The sequence below is a fragment of the Dioscorea cayenensis genome, chromosome 19, assembly GCF_009730915.1.
Source record: "Dioscorea cayenensis subsp. rotundata cultivar TDr96_F1 chromosome 19, TDr96_F1_v2_PseudoChromosome.rev07_lg8_w22 25.fasta, whole genome shotgun sequence".
In the NCBI taxonomy this organism is placed as follows: domain Eukaryota; kingdom Viridiplantae; phylum Streptophyta; class Magnoliopsida; order Dioscoreales; family Dioscoreaceae; genus Dioscorea; species Dioscorea cayenensis.
This window is the reverse complement of record NC_052489.1, coordinates 226445-246833: the sequence shown is the minus strand read 5'-3', so window position 1 is coordinate 246833 and position 20389 is coordinate 226445. Positions and strand designations below refer to the sequence as shown.

General features: G+C 35.1%; 2 protein-coding genes, 1 long non-coding RNA gene and 1 other non-coding gene across 4 annotated transcripts; 1 reads left to right on the top strand and 3 right to left on the bottom strand.

The window, feature by feature from the left end:
- The first annotated feature begins 7079 nt into the window (after positions 1-7079).
- LOC120250478 (polyphenol oxidase, chloroplastic-like) lies at positions 7080-8859 on the top strand. Its single transcript, XM_039259302.1, is given in 3 exon segments — positions 7080-7998; positions 8001-8672; positions 8675-8859. Coding segments are annotated over 3 exon segments (1776 nt in total).
- A 1319-nt stretch (positions 8860-10178) lies between these two features.
- On the bottom strand, positions 10179-16392 carry LOC120283601 (DNA-(apurinic or apyrimidinic site) endonuclease). The gene is made up of 9 exons (XM_039290306.1): positions 16130-16392; positions 14883-14975; positions 14353-14497; positions 13444-13642; positions 13192-13270; positions 12560-12621; positions 11932-12018; positions 11177-11280; positions 10179-10709 (listed from the first exon to the last, which is right to left on the bottom strand). The coding sequence occupies exons 1-9, from the start codon at positions 16370-16372 to the stop codon at positions 10627-10629; spliced, it is 1095 nt and encodes a 364-aa protein (XP_039146240.1). The 5' UTR covers positions 16373-16392; the 3' UTR covers positions 10179-10626.
- A 685-nt stretch (positions 16393-17077) lies between these two features.
- LOC120250436 lies at positions 17078-17919 on the bottom strand. The gene is made up of 2 exons (XR_005533012.1): positions 17535-17919; positions 17078-17450 (listed from the first exon to the last, which is right to left on the bottom strand). It is a non-coding gene; the product is annotated as an uncharacterized LOC120250436 (long non-coding RNA).
- Positions 17920-18809: 890 nt separating this feature from the next.
- Positions 18810-18940, bottom strand: LOC120250991. Its single transcript, XR_005533316.1, has one exon. It is a non-coding gene; the product is annotated as a small nucleolar RNA snoR111 (small nucleolar RNA).
- Between the last annotated feature and the right edge of the window lie 1449 nt (positions 18941-20389).

Sequence of the window (20389 nt, the reverse complement as noted above, 5' to 3'; positions counted from 1 at the left end):
CATGCAAAAATGAATCTGCAATAACATCCGACTAGTATAACTAGTATTACTACTACAATCATATATTACCATACAACTATTACGTACGGATATCATAATACATCTGTTATTACTACATACCCACAATATCAAATATAATATAATTAATTACTACCATTAAGACTACCATACTATTAGTATTAGGACTGCAAAACAAGAATTATTCTGCCCCTTTTTTATTTGCATTGTCATGCGTACATATGCATCACTTAAGGGTGATATAAACCGTAATGTCCCTTGGAAACACAAAAAATTTTGATGCTCACGGAAGGAAGTTTCAAGCTTAATTATGAATAATTTTTTTTTTTATTTAAATAAAAACTCATTCATAATTTATTAAGTAGCCAATTTTGCCCAAGGATTTAGTCAAGCTTTTAATATGTATATTTGGAAATGTTAATTCATAAGTGATTTTCTAGTTGAGGCATTGTTTGAATTTTCATTTTTTTCATTTAGAAATGATATAAATAAATAAATATAAGAATAGTACAATTATAATCCTATTAATCCATTTTTTTTTTTTTTTGAGTAAAGTGGATAAACCACAAATTTATTAAAAAAGAGCAAACTGGAAGCAACAAAGTACAAATGAAAATACAACAAACACTGGAGCAAAGCAGAAGTCTGCTATCCTCACCAGAGATGAGAATAACAGAGAACAAGGAATGTAAAAAGGAAGATAAAAGAGGAGCAATCTGAAACCGGCGAAGTCAACCATATGGAGACACAGGCCAGCTCAGAGAAGAAGGTAACGGACTACTCCTGAATCTGATCGGGCGCCAGATCACCGGTGCAGACAGAGGATCCATGAGTCGAGGAAGTTTAAGGAGCGCTGATCTTCCCGAGTACCCTCCGAGTCATTTAAAATGTGGGAGTCAGAGTCTGCAGTAATCCAAGAAAGAATCATATTAGCCGTATTATAAATTGTAACAGAAGTTTGTGAACATTTTTGGTTAAAAATACGGTTATTGCGTTCCAGCCAGATATTCCAGAAAATGGCTCTGGAACAGAGGTCCTAGATATTTCTGAGGGGAGAGTAAATGGAGGGAATCCAATTGGTCCAAATGTTATATACTGAGGAGGGAAGAGTTTCGGTATCGAATAAACATTTGAAGAATGACCAAATTCGCTCAGCATAGAGACAGTTTAAGAAAAGGTGGTCCACTGATTCAGTGTTATTATGGCAAAGGGTACATGTGTCAGTGGCAGAAGGGTTGCACCCTTTTTTGAATAGGTTCTCAAGAGTTAGAATTTTGTTATCCCAGGCAAGCCAACAGAATAAGGTGATTTTGCTAGGAGACTTAGTTTTCCAGAAATTGGGATAAAGTTGATTGCGAAGTCCTCCATCAATTAGAAAATTGTAAAAATATTTGACTGTGAAAGTTCCATTCTTTTCTAATGACCAGGAGTAAGAATCATCATGATCATTGGAACAATCCGGTAAAGAATTTAGAAGTCTGGTAAGATCATTTGTAGTGGCTGATCTATTAATCCATTCAAACTTTGAATACAAATAAAAAAACTAAATTTGGATTCATATTATGTCATGGATTTGAAATGTCAATATTGACATTCTTAATGTTAATATTAAGAATGTTGAAAGACTTGTTTTATGTGTTAGTATGTTTCAAATGATAAATTTTTAGAGAATCATTAAGCCACTATAATAAACATGTATATATATATATATTGAAAGACTGATCAAAGATTTTATCTAAAAATATCAAAAATTGATTGTAAACTATTTTTTAAAATGCATCTAAAATTTTTACTGACATATGTCAGAAGAGATTAATTAGGTCAGCAAATCGATATAAAAAAGAAAAAGTTTCTACTAACATTAATTAAGCGAATAAGAAGATCAACTATTCTTGTGCTTGTCACTTTTCTAAAGGAAAAAAAAAAAAAAATCAACTATTGACTTTCAGATATTAAAGTGATCTCTTTGAAAATGCATCCCTCCTTGCCACGGTTTCCAATTGTAAATTATTTTGTACTGATCCAAAACCAAAAATAAAAATAAAAACGAAAACAAAAAGGTGCTCTGTACTATTTATGTTACTATCCACTTTTTAAAAGAATTTGTGTTGCCGAAGTTAATGAAGAAACAATGTATGTTAACCAATATTTATGAATGGTGGAAAGTTTTTTCTTTTATTTTATATACCACTGAAGTCATCTTCCTCGATAAATAAAACAATAATATCAAATATGCAATCTATATGATAGAACCACCACACTGAATTCGTCAATGCATAACTTTTGACTTTGTGATAGGGCATAAACAGTTAAAATTAAAGCCTCTCCAAACTTAGATGAAGAAGTGCGAAATAAAATGAAAGCAAACGCCTAAATTATTATTATTATTGCAATTGAATTTTCCTGCTCTAAACCATCTAGATAATGATCACATGGCGGGATGACAAACCACTCATTTAATGGTAAGATGATGCCATAGTTATCAAGCTAGAAATCTTCTAAGCTCTAACAGTCTAACTCTATCCCTTTCATCCTCTATATTTTTTGTTTTTTGTTCTCCGGTTGGTAGGACAGGTCTATTTCTGGTGACAGTTCTGTTTTTTCTCCTTCCCCTCTTTTTATTTATGTTGTAATCCTTTTGGTTTTCCTTGTACTCTTTTTTCAATAAAACGTAGTTTATTAATTTTTCTTTAAAAAAATGATCGAATGGTATGAAGTATTTAATTTTTATATGGGTAGTTGAGGATTCAACTCCCTTCTAATACTTAGAAGGTGTAATTAAACAATAAAAATATGTGTAATGACTTTTCTATATTATGAGAAAAATCTTACGCCATGGGATTACGAAATAAAATTTAATATTTTATAATGGCCTTATATATATACACACACAAATTGAATAAGGTTCAAAAGTGATGAGAAAAAAAGGAATGTCTTACTTGCATAGATATGGTAATACTTTCAAAATTCATAATGGATTTACATTGGCACGATGAAAATCCATAAACAATATTTTCTCTGAATATAAAAATAAACACATATTATATGATATTAAACAAATAATATAAAGTTTTATTTATTTATTTATTTTTAATAAAAACAGCAAGCTCTATCAAAGATGTTGCATGTTGAAATCACTTGTCTTAGTATTGAAAGAAAACTATGAGTTAATTACTCCCAACTTATAGCAATGTCATCTATATATATGAAGGCCCAATATAATATTCATTAGTTTGTGATATATTATATATTAAAATAATATCCAACTAATTTTATCAGTAATCCTATAAATAATCATACATTATTGATTAATTAATTCATAAATTATCAAATAGCATTAGTCAATTATAAAAAAAAAAATTATTATAGTTGAGAATTTTAATTTTACCAAAACACAAGATAAAATTATAGATGATTGTAATAAAATATGATACATGTTAATACACTCACACCTCAGATTAAATGATTATAATAATGAATATTAAATTGTATATTTGAAAAATTAATTAAGATATGCAATATTTAGTAATGGTTCCAGCATCATAATGATGTAACAAGAAGTACTGTAATAGTAATATGCCAACAAATATATATCTTGGTTAAAATCCAAATGGTTATAATACTCGTGCTAATATAAGAATTCTTGAACTATACTTCCAAAGTGGTGGTAGATATAAGAGTTTTTTTTAGCACTCTTCTAAGAACTAGCTCCTCTTGATATCATAAATACAAAGCCAGAAATGAATATTCTGTAATCTTGGCAACATGCAAAATCAAAATAAGATAACCACGTGCAATATGGGAAGGTGGGGTATTTTCAATATCCAAAAATTCAACAAAAACTCCTAAGCAAATGATGGTGGAAAATTTATTCTGACCAAAACAATTTATATAAAATCATTCATTTCAATTATTTGAACAGAGGACTTCTACGACCACTATTTCACTCATTATATAAAAATAAAATTTTCTTCTGGGCAGTTATTACATTGATTCTATTACTTTTTAGATCTTGTTCCTCGAAGATTGTAAGAAATGGTGCTACACCACACTGTTCTGATCCAAAGATTTATGCCCCATATTTTTAATGATTGCATCTTACATTGGATTTCGTTCACACCATTTACACAAGATTTTCACCACCCAGAGTTGATATATATTTCGGACCGTCTTTATTACTGAAACCTTATCTCTCCTGTCGTCAATGGCAGATTGCTCTAGTGTTCATGAGGATGTGAAGACCTAGACTTTAGAGAGTAACAGAACATTCTCTATGCGATCATTTTATAAGTTTCCTATGAATGGTGGATTATGTAGTTTATTATACCCCTAATTTTGAAAAATTGATTGTTTGAGTAAAATAACTCTTTTTTGTTGATTGGCGTGTCAGGATAAAATTCTAACATTTAGCCACCTAACCAAGAAAGATTGCAACATACAAAGCGCCACTGATACGTGTGTCTTGTGTCACAAAGACCCAAAAATGGCGAATCATCTCCTACTCAGGTGTGAATTCTTTGAGCGCATCTAGTTTTTCTTTGAGCAAATCATAGAAGCTCAACGACTTCTTTGGGACCTTCTTTCAAGAGCGATTTTTTGGGATATATGGTTTGAAAGAAAAAAATTGTACTTTTAAATCATATGTTCTTCCTCCCTTTTCAATTATTAGTAAAATTATTCATATATTATTTGTTTGTATTTTTGCTGCTAAAGAACCACATCAACAATTCCCTAGTGACTCTCTTCAGAACATTAAGTGCTACCTTAATTTTCTGAGCTCACCCTTTATTTAATTTCACTTCTCTTTATTTTTCCGTCTTTGTTGTTTCGATGGTTGATCTTTAGGAGTGCATTACCCCCGTGATGGCCTCCTAATTTTTGTTTGGTCTTAGTTTTTTTCTTGTTCTTTGTTAGTTCTCTTGTTGTTCTTTGTTGGTTTTTTTATTCAATAAATTGATGATTTATCTATTTTTATAAAAAATAAAAATAAAAATAAAAATAGGATAGCCAATGACTTGGAAATTTTTTTTGTCTTTTGAGGTAATGACTTGGAAATTGATTAACATCTTTTAAGTCAACGTGTAACCTTTAATCAGTACATTATAAATACCTTATAATTTTCTTCACTCTTTTCCAATATTGGTGGAAAACTATAACAACCAACTATTCTAAAAGATTCTCTTTTATACGGGTGGCAAACTATAATAGGCAACTATTCTAAAAAATTCTTTTTAGTGGCATAACTCGATCCATAACATGACATAAATTATGTCAAGTCCCAAAATAATATTCATTAGTTAATTATGTGTTATATATTAAAAATAATATTTATAACTAATATTATTATGAGAGGTTGAATCTCAAAATTTAAATCATAAATTCTAGGACGTTTTTTTAAACTGTTGGATTTAAATTCAATGGTGATAAACTATTTGTGAAATAGTTACACAATACTTGTAAACAGTGTCAAGTGGGATGCACAAGTAAAAATCAATTAAACTAAACAAAATCGGAAAAACATGATACCAACCCATTCGTTTAAAATACACTCGTTGGTTACTGTTTCAATCACTGTTCATGAACATCTCTATGTCTCTCTCTTCCTCAATAACTCCCTACCTTTATAAATTCTTGTTAGGTTTCAGCCCATTTGGTGGGCTACCAACAAAGAGAAATAATGCTTGGGCTTGGCCCAAGTTAAACAAAAAAAAAAAAGAAAAAAAATGAAGCTATGTCAATAATGAAGAAGTGGAGGGCAACAAGGTATTTTCACAGGCTAAATTCTCTCATTCTTTTGTGAATGAGAATGAGTCATTCTTGTGAGAAGGGGGCAAGGGGGGCAACATGTGAGAAGGAGAGAGAGAGGAAGCTACCACCAAGAAACCAAGAGAGGAGAAAGGAAAGAGAGGGAGCTAGGGCAAGGAGATCGGACGGCCAAACATCGCCGGATCTCACTCAAACTCCGGGAGGAGATTCCTTGCAAGAAGCTCAACCTATTGATTAGGTTTGATCCTTCCTTCACCTCTACTTGTTGTTTGTTATCCATCCTTGTTGATGATGATGGTGGTAATGTCATACAAATCCTTTCTTATGAATGTTGTTGCCCTCATGCATGTAAACCTCTAGTTAGCTAGAGAGAAACCATTGTAACCCATTGTTGACATAGTGGATGCATGTTTAAGAGGCTCTAAGGAGTCCCGTGGTTTTTCCCTCGATTCGTAGGGGTTTCCACGATAAAATTGTGTCTTTGCATTGTTGTTCATCCCATTCTAACAAGAATTGAGGGGTTTGGTAGTGTTTTATGCTTGTTTTTGAAGCATTGAATGGTTGTAGAAGACTTGGGAAGACATTTGAAGCCTCAAGGAAGCTCTACTAGGTTTTTTGCAGCTTATGCGGGCTGCATACGGGCCGCACAAGATCGCCAGGGAAGTTCACGGGTGTTTTGCGGCCGCATGAGACCCGCACATGAACAGTGATTTTGCTACAGTGCTTGAACAGTACCGGTGAACAGTGAGGCTCACGGGTAAGCTTGCGCCCGCATAGGTTCGCCAGTGAGGTTCACGGGCAAGTGTGCGCCCGCATACCGGCCGCATGTGAACAGTAACAGTACTACAGCAGTCGTGAACAGTTATATTACTACAGTACTTCCGCAGATTTTCACTGTTTCAAAAACCGGATAAACCCCAACAATTCTAGGGACGTTCTTGTGAACGTACCCAAAAAATATTTACTCTTATTATTAATAATCTTATAGAAAATTCAAAATATAATTTGCTTATCCACTAATTGTTTAACAAGACAGTGATCAGAGCGCTTGATCAAAATTAATCACCGGGAAGAAAAAGAGGTTCCTACCTAAACCTCAAAACTTTCGTATGAAATCCACCAATCAAGCAAATTTTCAAAAGAATTGAAGAAGAAGATCTCACAAGATTTGTTAGACACTAACACACGCCAACCCAATCAACAAACCATGCATCTCCATCACCACCGCCACTATAAATAGAGGACATAACCTTCAATAAGCATCATGCATCTCTCATAGCTAGATTCATATATCGATGGCTAGCATGTCCACTGCAAGCAACCTTCCATCCCCTGCATGCTCCTTCTTCACTAACAAGCAAACAAGGAGGCTTCCTCCTTCTCCTCCTCAGCTGGCAGCTGTCAAAACAAACCATCTCCTGAGAAGGAGGCTGTCATGCAAAGCTAATCATCTGGATAGGCAAGAGTCTAATGATGATCATGATGGTGATCATTATTCTCATGAAATGATGATGAAGCTGGATAGGAGAAACATGCTGATAACTTTAGGAGGTGCAGGTTTATATGGAGCCGCAGCCGCCACGGGCACACCACATGCAAAGGGACTCCCAATCCAGGCCCCAGATATCTCCAAGTGCGAGCTGGCCGATGGAGGTGGCAAACCAATCAACTGCTGCCCTCCCTATAAGTCCGGTACTAAGATCATCGACTTCAAGCTCCCTTCCCACAATTCACCACTCCGTGTGCGTCCAGCTGCTCATTTAGTCAACAACGAGTATCTAAATAAGTACAGAAGAGCTATCCAGTTGATGAGGGAGCTGCCGGCCAGCGACCCACGCAACTTCATGCAACAAGCCAACGTCCACTGCGCTTACTGTGACGGAGGTTACGACCAGGTCGGTTTCCTAGACCTCGAGCTCCAGATCCATAACTGCTGGCTCTTCTTTCCTTGGCACCGCTACTACCTCTACTTTAATGAGAGAATCCTTGGCAAGCTCATTGGGGACGAGACCTTCGCTCTTCCTTACTGGAACTGGGACGCACCAGCCGGTATGAGGATGCCTTCCATCTACACCAAACCATCAACTTCTCTTTACGATCCCCTCCGTGACGCCAAGCACCAGCCACCAACCCTGATAGATCTTTACTACAATCTCACTGACCAAAACCTCCCTGATCAAGAGCAGATTGACCAGAACCTCACCATCATGTACAGGTGGTAGCTAATAAAACACCTGAGCTATTCCTTGGAGCAGCCTATAGGAGAGGTGATCAGCCAAGCCCAGGGTCTGGTTCCTTGGAGAACGTTCCTCACGGGCCGGTGCACTTGTGGACTGGTGATCGTACCCAGCCTAATATTGAAGACATGGGCACATTCTACTCTGCTGGGAGAGATCCCATCTTTTTCGCCCACCATGGCAACATTGATCGACTCTGGTATATCTGGCAGACGAAGGTAGCGACGAAGAATAACACCGGCTTTAAAGACAAGGATTGGCTCGACGCAGCCTTTCTCTTCTATGATGAGAACGCGCAGCTTGTGAGGGTGAGAGTCCGAGACTGTCTGGACAATAAACTGCTGCGCTACACTTACCAAGAGGTTGATATTCCTTGGCTCCGGAAACGACCAACTCCAAAGGCAACACAGGCGGCTGCAAAGTCAGCATTCACAGAGACAACGTTCCCGTTGACATTGACAGCAGCCGCCAGCACCACCGTCAGGAGGCCTCGTGTCGGTAGGAGCGAAACGGAGAAGGCAGTGGAGACGGAGGTGCTGGTGGTGGATGGGATTCAGTTTCAGGGGGACAAGGCCATAAAGTTCGACGTTTACATCAATTCTCCGGAGTTCGCAGGGATCGGGCCAAGCGCGAGCGAGTTCGTCGGGAGCTCACGCACATGCACGTGGCCAGGGAGACGACGGTTATGACAACGAGGCTGAAGTTGAGCATCACGGAGGCTCTTGATGATCTTGGTGTGGATGGGGATGAGAATATCATCATCACAGTGGTGCCGAGGGCAGGTAGTGAGAACCTCAAAATCGGAGGACTTAGCATCGACTTCTCTTCCTCAGCGTGATTTGCTAGCTGCTGCACATGCACCCTACTACGCAGACTTATCTACTCTATATCGTTGTTAACGTGGTTCTTGCTGTTATAAATACATCTGAATAATAATAATAATAATAATAATATGATGCTCCTATTACATAAGTAGGTGCATTACCAGGCTTATCGATCTATTATTGTTGTTATTGTTGTTATATTATTGTTGTTATGAATAAATCTGGATATTATCTCCTAATAATAATAATAATAATGATTATTTGTGATGCGCCAGTATTATATATGTACGTACAACATCTATGTTACTTGGTTATATTGCATGCATTTTTCAAAGTTAATTATAATAAGAAATGATAAAATTTTAAAAACTATTTCTGGATATAACTTCTTCTTTTTAGCGTTAATTTTATATCATATATATTTAAATGGCAGTCGTTTTTCCATCTAACTTGTTTACTTTTCTTTCTTCACGTCATATATACATATTAAATGAGATTTTTTTAATAATCCAAAATTCTTTCTCACAACGGTAGCTGTAGTCTGGTTATTTAGACGCAGCCTTATTTTTGCCGTGTCTTGAAAGTGTTTCTCGATTTTAATAACCTAGCGCTAGTGGTTTATTCAAATTTTTTTTAAAAAAATAAATTCTATCTCAGCTCTGTGCATGATAATTCCTATGCTCCTAAAATATGAAAACATTTATGGACGAAATATATTTAATCGTTAAATTAACTATTGCTTAGCAACCCCTCAATTCACACCGAACCCTTACATAGGATGTTCATGCTTTTACAAAAAAACAAGTTTGAATATGAACTAATATAAAATGAACATACAGATACATTGAAATATAAACTTCATGTTTACACACACTCCTAATATAATTAGTTTATTTTATAAAAATAAAATAAAGTAAACTAACTCTCATTTAAATAGATTTTTTTTTTTTACCAAAATGAATGTTAAACTGTTAAAAAAGACAGAAGCAGGGGTGTGCACGAGCAAATGAGAGAGAAGCCCATGCACATATAAGCGTTGAGACCATCCGCACACAACCACTATTCACACTCTCAGAAATATGTCTTCACTCATGATTAGGATTCTAATAAAACTTGACCAATAATAAACCATTTGGTCGTTGGTTCATTTCAATTAGACATGATGAATAACAACATCAAGAAATTTTCACATACTATGAAGATCTCATAAAATTAAATGGTGCAATTAACAAAATAGGAAGTCAATGAATTTTTATTAAATAATGGGTTGAGTACTAATAACCTCTTCCCTTGAACGAATGGCTTTTCAGAGAGGGTACCAAATACGAAATTCCACAAGAAAACGAAAGCATGACAGCAGATCATCCACCAGTCATACCTAATCTGTTTAAGAAGTGAAAGCTACATTGTTTAATAAGATGTTACATGTCAAAACGGAAGGGACACTGATATTGGTAAGAGCTTTCCACAATTAGATGATTGAGATTGTTGAGAACTACAATGATACAATACTATAATAAAGTAGTGGTTTGCCAAAGTTTCTCTTTAACATCAAAGAGAGAAAAATAGAAAGCAGAACATCTGGATACAAACTCATACAAAAGGGATTCGAACCTAGTGCTAGTTGTGTAGGTGTCTTCATTTTCAAACCAGACGAGAAATGGCAATTGTGAAAACTACCAGGTAAATCCCAGTTACCACATTTAATTAGCACCAAAGTGAGAATAATACAGTACCAGGCCATGTGAGTTACTGACAAGACTGACACAGCATTCTGAAATTCAGGCTCCATCTGTTACAATCGATTCTGATGTTTCCGATGAAAGCTCAAGCGTAACTGGGCAATGATCACTTCCATAAAACCCTGCAGACAATTTATTATTAAGTGTCCATGATTTTGGAAATAAAATACCTTACTGAATAAAGCTTTCATTCGGTATAATTGTAATGAAATGCATTCAGTGATTGAGGTTTAATATCAAGTGTGTACACATTTAAGCTTCAGCCGTGGAGAACGTCACATTGACATTGAACGTGCACTTAAGGATTTTCAAGAGATGTGGTCCAGAAGGAAAGGAAAGATGATAACCAATTGGCATGAAGTAAATCAAATTTTGAAGGTAATAAAACAATCAGTAAGGAATTGTCTTAAATAATGCTTTGAGCATTCAATGCGTTAAAAAAATATTAAGTTTCTCCATTGAATCAAATCCCTGACAAAAATTTGAACATCTAGCAGGCACACCATGTGCGAATACCAATGATTTCATGCCATGCTCTTCCTGAAGTCTAGATATTACACTTTTCGTGAAAGAAAAAAGTTATACTGACCTTCCAATTCAATGCCTCGCCCATGTATATCACAAGCAAGAACCCTACCCTTGAGCTGTTCTGAAACTATGAAATAATCAATCCGCATTCTTTTCCCACGGTACCTGCAACCAACAAAATCATCTACAGAACTGAACAGGAGTAGAACTAAATCAGAAAAAATAAAATCAAATGCTAGCCCTTGTATTATGTTAAAGACTTAAAAGTGAGGTATAATGAATGATGAAATTATTAATTAGCATGCAATCAAATGAAGATAAGTGACTAAACAAAATTTATAGATACTATTTAATAATTATACTAAATTTTACAGTGCTAGAAGACTAAAACAAAGGTCATAAATATGTGCACTGAATACTAATCCTCCAAAATGAGTAACTGAAAGAATTAGGCACCTGCAATCACCAATCAAAGCCAAGTGGTTTTCAGAAATCCATACCCAAAAGGTATGGTTATTAAACAATAAATCAATGCCTATCCGTGGAAAAAATTGCAGCAGATGATGGCAACCATCAGCATTTTCAAACCATTCCAAAGCACACAAAGTTCCAGTTTTTTGGGTGACAAACAACTATACAATTTGTTTTGGAACTTTGGGTATAAAAACCAAACACAAAGTCCCAAAACAACTTCGCACATGCACTAGCGTAGCTTTGATGTCATTAATCTCAAAAGGACAAGCAAGTCTACAAATCCTAGGATTCAAACCAGGAAAATATCAAGGTTAAAACTCAAAATTTTAAACAGTTTCATACTTGCCAATCGGGTTGCCAGACCAAGAAAAACCACACTCCATGTCTTGCTCTTTGTGTAGAAATCTGTAAGCATCTACTAATTTCCCCCTGCAAAGAGCGTGAATGAAGCAAGCTGATAAAACAAATGGACCAAAAAATATAGAAGCAATGCAATAGGTAGTAATACAGCAGGACTATAATTTTTTTAAGGTAGATGCACATCAACTAAGATATGTAAGAAAGCAGATTCAGAAGTACGGAAGGAAATAGAAAGCATTGCTACTCAGGTCAAAAACAGTTTTGTGTCATGCAGTTGAAAATTATGAAATTCCCATTAAGTCTACAAAAACTAATAAAACCTACAACTTCAATAATTGAAAGAATTGTTCATAAATAGCCAAAAATTGGAAGCCCTCATGACTACACTAGCCTCATTCTTGCTTACAGGAGTCAAGCCTACATCTCTAGAAAATTGAATCTGAATGCGCCAAGAGAACAGCCTTCAAATCATTTGCAAGTTATATTTACTCAAGTAAATACAAAAGCTTAAAAAAAGGACCATAAAAGTACAAATAAAAATACAGCTATCAAGAAGAAAGAAAGATGAATGTAAAACAAAAATATAGAGATTCTCATCTGGCCCACCCACATTGATAAGATGTTACTGAAGCGGCGCCTCTCTGCCAAGGTAAATCCAGGCTGACCACAGTCCTGAATAGCAGTGATGTCCCAATCAGTTTGAAAGCTTGTATAAATCAATGGAATGTCAAACAGGAAGCATCATATTACAAAGATGATGAAACCCCAATATAATATCAGAATGTAAAAGTACATAAGCAATTTCCAAAAAGTTCTTGAGATATTATATATTAATTGACAAAGTGAATAAAATAAGAGAGCAGCCAAAGAATTGCATCACCTCATATCCTGAAGAAACAGCATTAATCATCAATGCTATAAATCATCATTAGATAAATGACCTATTCATCAATGCTATCTCAAGTGTCATCGGTCCCCTAATGTATTCATTAAGGTGGCTCATTAAGTGCACATAGGTTGGTAGGTAAACTTCTCAGCAATCATCAAGCTAGACAACGTAAACACACTGTGTCTCTGCAAACTTGTCCATTTTTTGTGCATTGTTACTTGAAATGTATGACAGACTGTTCCTATGTTCTTTCCTAATCTGATGACTAGAGTAATATTTCTATTAGTGAACTAAAATAAAACTTGTAGGTAACACACTGCCAGAATGCTAGAATTTAATGAGTCAAAGATTACTTCATTATTTGGAGGAACATAACCATTAAGCTTCGCATTGCTGAAAAAGTCGGGATGGCTAACATCAATTTCCTGGTGGCTGAAAAACATTGCCAATTCAAACAAGAAATTAGATATAGTGAAGTAAAAGCAGAAAAAAGAAACTACTGTGGTGCATGCTTAAAAACAGTATGGTAAAACAGAGAAGATTGATCTGTCCTGGATTGCTAAATTAAAAATTGAAGAGTCACTTACTTCCCAGAAGCAACATACCTAACATTCAGGTCCCCACACCATATCAAAGGCTTGTCCATATTTAGTACAAAATCCAGAACTCTTTTATCCCATTTTCTTCTTCTTTGAAATGAATTTTCCTCTTCTTTCCAACCATTGTTCGGTACATATGTATTTAGTAAAAGAAATGTTTTGAATTCAGCCAAAATCACCCGACCATCAGGCTCATGCTTTGAACCTGTATACAGAGAGAATGAGAAATTTAAATAACAGCAGTGAAGAAGTTGGTATAAAATAACTAAATATCAAAATGTACGTGACATGCAATAGCAAACTCACTTAAAAGAAAAAGGCATATTCACTTACTTGATGAAAGATAGAGTAAACTATTTAAGTATGTGCAACGGACAATCAGAAATTAGCAATGATGGGTATATGCCTACAGCAGCAAGCTCACTTAAAAGAAAGATGCATCATCAAAATGCTTGAAGAAGATATAGTTAAATTATGAAAACATACGTGCAATCGCTAAGTCAACTAGAGTTGATTACCAAAAAATAAGGCTCAATAAAATGGTCTATAGTGCATTCGCCCCAAACAGAAGGAAGTATAATAAGGTGGTTTACAGTGCAATAAGGAAAAGCTATTGAAGGCGGCATGCATGTAACTTGATGTGGACAGATCATGTAATGATACTTAAAGGTAGATATCAATACCTTGGAGTGCTTTACAAATTAAGATGCATGATTTATACAAACATGATAAAAACATTGTAAGGATATTTTTGAAATACAATAGGCTTTTAGGTTATCAGTATCTTTCTGCTGGTTCAAAGATTTAATAACAACCACAGAAAATCAACTTCAAATTTCAGAAGGACGGCTATTGAAAGAGTGCACCTTAAAATCATTAACAATCTTCAATGCTTAACACAAATGGCTAAATTACCAGTTCTGTCCAGGGAAAATGAGACCTTTTTTGGCTGAAACTCCTTTTTAACAAATAAGGCAGTCCCCCCATACTTGGAATCAGATAGAGACCACCATACACGATAATTTCCAAATGGAGGAGCTGACAATGCTTTCAGTAACATCTGTATTTGAAGAAAATCAGTAAAGATTACTAGTTCTCAGCATATTGAGTACTTTGTAGTTAGTTCAATGCCAAATAGAGTAGTACCCACAGAGAGAGCAATGCGGCTCAATCTATGGAACAAAAATTATCAAAGCATTCATAGTTTTAAGATATAGGTATCATACAGGAAAAATAAAAGTGCATCCATATACACATCATTGTTCAACATTACAAAGACTTCAAAAAATTTAAATGCCATTCCAAGACTACTGCTACAATTAATGGGAACCAGAATTCAGCATTATCGGTTATGAACCAGCCCTTGCATTCAAAATAATAAAATTAGCGTATACCTAAGACTAAAATTTTAAAGGCCAAGACAGCTCTAGCTAGGAAGTCATTACCTTCTTTTCTTCACGTGATGCACTTGTATCATCCTTCAATTCACTAGGGTTTTTTGGTGCACCTTTCGAACCAGCTGCAGGCATTCGTACTTCCTGCCATCAATAATATAATGTCAAAACTTATAAATTCAATTATCTTTATAGCACATTAGGAAAAGAAAAATGAATGATCCGACTGTCTTATGTTGCCTCATACGCTAGCCATAAATCAATAAAAATACTACCGAAATGCCACCAAGATTCAAACACCATTCTCTTCGACAGTAAAATATCTTTCCAACATGCCAAGGAGTGGAAGCCACACAACTAAGAAGTGCCACTTTATGATATTTTCTATTCAGAAAAAATGTCGACGACATTCTAGTAGATCGCTGAGCTAATATATATCATTTTTGCTGTGAGTGTATCAGACCAACCCCAACCCAATCTGTATCCAATCAAATAAAAACCTGTTATAGAGATTTTTCTTTATAAAATATTTCAACTAGCCACATATTTCAACCCTCAATCTCTGACTGAGGACAGGAATAAAATATCAATTCTCCTATTATAGTGGTCGAATATTTTCTCGCAGAATTTGTATCCAAGGTGCAGGCACACATACTTCTCTCATCCCTAAAATCCCTCATATAGATACAGTTTTAGTCCAAAATTCGAGCACATTTCTTTAAGCTTAAATACAAGGAACAAAGAGAAAAGGAAAAAGCAAAGATTACATTCTTAACATACATGATCAGATCACCGACAAACATGAAAAATAAAACAAGAAACCCAATTCAATCAAAGATTAATGGATTGAGATTAGATCTTTTTCCACTTCCAATCATAATCATTCATCAAGCATTGTAAACCTCATCCAATCCAATTTGTTGGCAGAGCTGTATCCAATATTTGAGCAGCGGCATGAAGCACAAATATCAAATGACTTAATTACATTATCCTTACAGAATAATGTCATGTTGGTGTCAATGTCTACGAAAGCCATTTCTTTTGTATATCTCTTAAGCAATGTTTTGTTTGCCTGGTATAAACCATTATAGACATTTAGATAATTCACATTATCGCACTCAAAAAATGGAAATGATGCAACATTAAGAGAGTGACAACAATCGATACAGACGATTAATGGAATGGAAATCTAGCTAACAAAAAGGACGATTTGATGTCAAATGGCATCAGCCCCAATGCTTAACAGTTGATGAAACACGAAAGAAGAAGACGATCAAGCAACAAAGAGCGGCGAATACCTGAATGGCGATGACATCAGGGTCTAGGGTTTGGATGAACTTAGAGAACTCCGCCCAGTTGTTCTTGACACGGAGGAGCAGGCTGTTGGCGTTCCAAGTGAGGAACTTGAGCGGCTCTGCTTTCGAGGCCGATGCTTCGGCATTGACACCACCTGCGGGCGCAGGCGAAGACGAAGAGGAGGAGGAGGAGCAGGGTTTCTTCGAGGGCCCGTCCTTCTCCACTGGTTTGAAGAAGCGCTTCATGGCTTCCTTCAGTGAAAATCGCCCACCAAACTCTCGATATCGAATTCGAATAATAAATAAATAAATAAATAAATGTTTTCCTTTTTTCCCCCAAAAACAATATATTAATAAATAAATAAAATAATAGAAGAAAGTAGATTGAAATTGTTTTTTATTATGAGTATATATATTCATAATAAGCATTATCATTTACATGAAATATATATCGCATCCACACGTTTAAGTTATAAAATTTTTATTGCCACAAATAGATGCATTACGTTTATTAGATATTTTAACGAATAAAATACAAATAACATGATAAATAAATGGGGGGAAAAATATGATTCTTACTTGATAAAATACGATTAAAAAAATGTATATATATAATTTAATTTACATACTTTTATAAATAAATTGGGTCAGCCCATCTTGATTAATTGATCATCATGAGCGATTGGTTGGGTTAATCCCATTTTTTTTTAAAAAAAAAATTATAAAAAAAAAGAATAAATTACTGATTTATTAAAAAAATAAAGCCAAAACCATTAAAAAAAAAAATTTCATGACATGTTTATGTTACAATTTAAAGGTGTATATCCAGTCATAGTATTTGAAGGAAGAAACATCATAATTAAGAGCCAGCTAATTTATCTAATTTCTTGATTTATGATAACAAGGTTACAAGGTGATAGTTTTCCAGGGTGCAAAACACACACAAGATTGTTGAATGAAAGGAAAATCAAAATTAGAAGAGAATGGGTTCATTACAGCATTGAAATACTTTTAAGATAAAATTGATACAAACAAAAAAGGTTTTATTTGGAAGTCTTTCTGTGACAGTGAGTTTTGATCCAGTTGATGCTGATGACAGTGGAGGTCCTCTTCTTCATCTTGTGTCCTCCTACAATCACTGCTGCCTTGGCCTTGCCTAATCCCAGAGCAGCAGCAGCAGCAGCAGCAGCAGCAGCAGCTTTAATACTCTCCATCTTGCTCCTCTTTCCTCCCAGCTGTATTTCATGCTTGTTCCACCCATTTGTCCAACTTGTTGCTGTCCCTGATCCCATACCACAATATACACAAAGAGTACCTGTACTAACTTTATATAAGCAAGTGCTTTATCAGCATGAATGCAAGAAATATATTGCTAAAAGTATAGGAATGGGGAGAACAAAGAAGGTACCTGAAAAGAGCGCTTCTCTTGATTTTCTGAGAGTGAAATGGTTGTCTCTGCTTGTATGTATATGTATAGGAAAATGCTGCTGCTGATCTTGTATGCATGTTTTGGTTCATGAAGTATAGGAAAACTTAATGGAGGTTGGTTGTTCGGTTAACTGATCAATGTTTATCAACCAAGAATAAGAATTAAGTGGTTCAAAAGCTAATCTAGTAGGTTAACTAACATGGGTTTTGGATGACTTGGAAGTTTGAAGCCAAACCAACACGCTTTTCAGAGACATTTGTTCACATTCTTTCACAGAAATGACTATTTGCTGATGTATTTCTTTTAGTAAAATTTTTTTGCTTTATTAACCAATGTGTGAATCTTGTGGGGGTTGATGTATCCTTTTTATCATTTATCAGCAATGTGTGTTTGTGATTAGGATTTTAATTATGTAAATTTTAATTATGATATTTGAAAGAACAACAATATTCTCAGAAAGAAATGGCAAACACATTCAAATAAAACAACGGAAATTACGAAACTGAGTGGACATAAAGATTTTCACACACAACAAACATAATAACTTACATGAATATATAATCAAAATCATTCTAGTTAATGTAAAAGATTTAGGCAAACATATAAGCGAATGAAAAATATATAATTTTTTTTATCATAAAAGAAAAACAGAGTTCTTTGATTTAAACTTCTATGTAAAACTCAAGCGCTCTCTTAACTTCTACAGCGCCAGAGACTCAAAACCTGTTGGAGAAGCGGACTCTGATCATGCGCAGGAGTAGTTGCTCCTTTTGATGGCTTGGATAGGCTCGAGGGGACTGGACGGTGTCTTCCGCCTTCCCAGCTCCTTCTCTCCTTGTCTTTTTATTTTTCCCGTTGTTTTTAGTTCCTCTCCTCACTCACGGTGAGAGATTTTTATCTTATCTTCTCTGTCTCTTTTTATTCAATAAAAGGCGTGGTTTATCCACATTTATTTCAAAAACTTCTATGTAAAAATCATTGCCCAAAAAAAAAATATATTCTCTGCACTATTGAACTTATATATTTGATCATGGTGTCTTTAAAACAAAACCATATTTTCACCAAAAAAAAATTCACCAAACGCAAAAATCCCCCCTTTTTTTTTAAAAAAAAAAAGGAAAATAATATTACATCTAGTTAAACATTTCATAAAAGTTTCAAATTTCGTTCCTTTTCCAACCAAGTAGAAACCATCTCTGAAGCTGATTGAAAAACAAATAACAATAAAAAGGATTAACAAGAGAAAAGATGGGAATGTTGGCGAGCAACAATCGAATCACCAATGGCTGAAATGGCGACTGAAACGATATCTCGACAAATTGATCTTCCTCTGTTCTGTTCATGGAGATTCGCCATGCATTACATATCGGCGATCACCCTTATCAGAGAACAGAGGACCCTATATTTATCAAAGAATGAGAAAGAGAGAAAGATTGAGATCCAGAGAGATGGGTTAACATTACGAGCTTGAAGAGAGCCGCCAAAGAACAACCCCATTGATTTACCACCTCCTTCCACAGCCCTAAACTCTCATCTCGGCAATATATATATATATATATATATAGAGTCCTTAATAGTAATCTGCCCGTCCATTTCTCTCCGAGATCGGTATTCTCAACAATGATGAAAAAGCCAATCTCGAGGTACAAATGGACGGCAAAGATGCTCTCTATTCTCTCAAAACATTAGTCACCCCGAAATTTTTTTCACACAGCTATAATAAATGATCTATCGCCAATCTTGAGATCTATACCAACCTGTTCTTCGGACCAGGATGACCTATTCATCTGGTCTCTGAAAAAAATAGATCATTCTCAGTTAAATCCTTCTACAAGGTTCTCATCGATGGAAAGCCCACTCTATCCTCAATTTTGAAAAATTCACTCTCCTAGCAAAGCTGAGAAGATAAAATGCTTACACTCACAAACCTTTCCAAATATAAACGCAATCATAATACTACTGACACTTGAGTCTTATGTCACAGAGACTCAGGAAACTCTTCGCAAGCTCATCATGTAATATCTTTTACAATGGAGCTGCTGACCAAGTTGACCACCTTGACTTTGACTGAGCTTGTTTGGGAGCCCACAACTTTTCTTAATCCCTTGATTAGCAGATCTGGTCGGGGTTACTGTATGTTCAATCATTGAGTTGTTAAGCTGGCAGTGAGTGTGTGCTTCTTCAATAAACTCCTTCTTCATCTTGTGCATCAACCAAACCTTGGTTTTCTTGGCTAAGGAGTTTATTGTGAAGAGGGGATTTGTTGCATCACCTTGAACTCTTAGGCTGCTAGAGAATCGGAGTTTTACCGGACTTATTTCTTCTCCAAGATTCAAGGTTTTCATCCTTATTATGGTTCTCTTTGGTTTGGTTATTATTGGTTATATTATAGCTTGTAACTGAATCTTATTTTTTGCATGTGTGATTCTGCTGCATGTAGTATCTTGGTTGCTTGAATCTTATGAGGGTTAAAGCTTTAATAGGGTTTTTAGTTGATGTTATATGTATATACATATATATGAAAGCATGCATACATTTCAGTTTTTTTTTACTTTCTGGCGATTCTTGTCATGGAATTTACTAATCTCCCTTGATTCTGTTAGTTTAATTCACCTTGAATTTTTGTGAACCTTACTGCAGGCTTTATATTAAGGCCAAGGATTAGTTGGTTTTTTTTTAATTGCTATCATATAGGGTTTGGTGTGTGTGTATATATATATATATATAGGTGTGTGTGTGTGTATATATATATATTTTGCATTTCTGATTTCTTTAAATCAAGTTGTGTTGGAATTATAAGCCTGCAAAGCATGTTTCCTGAATTGATTTATTTA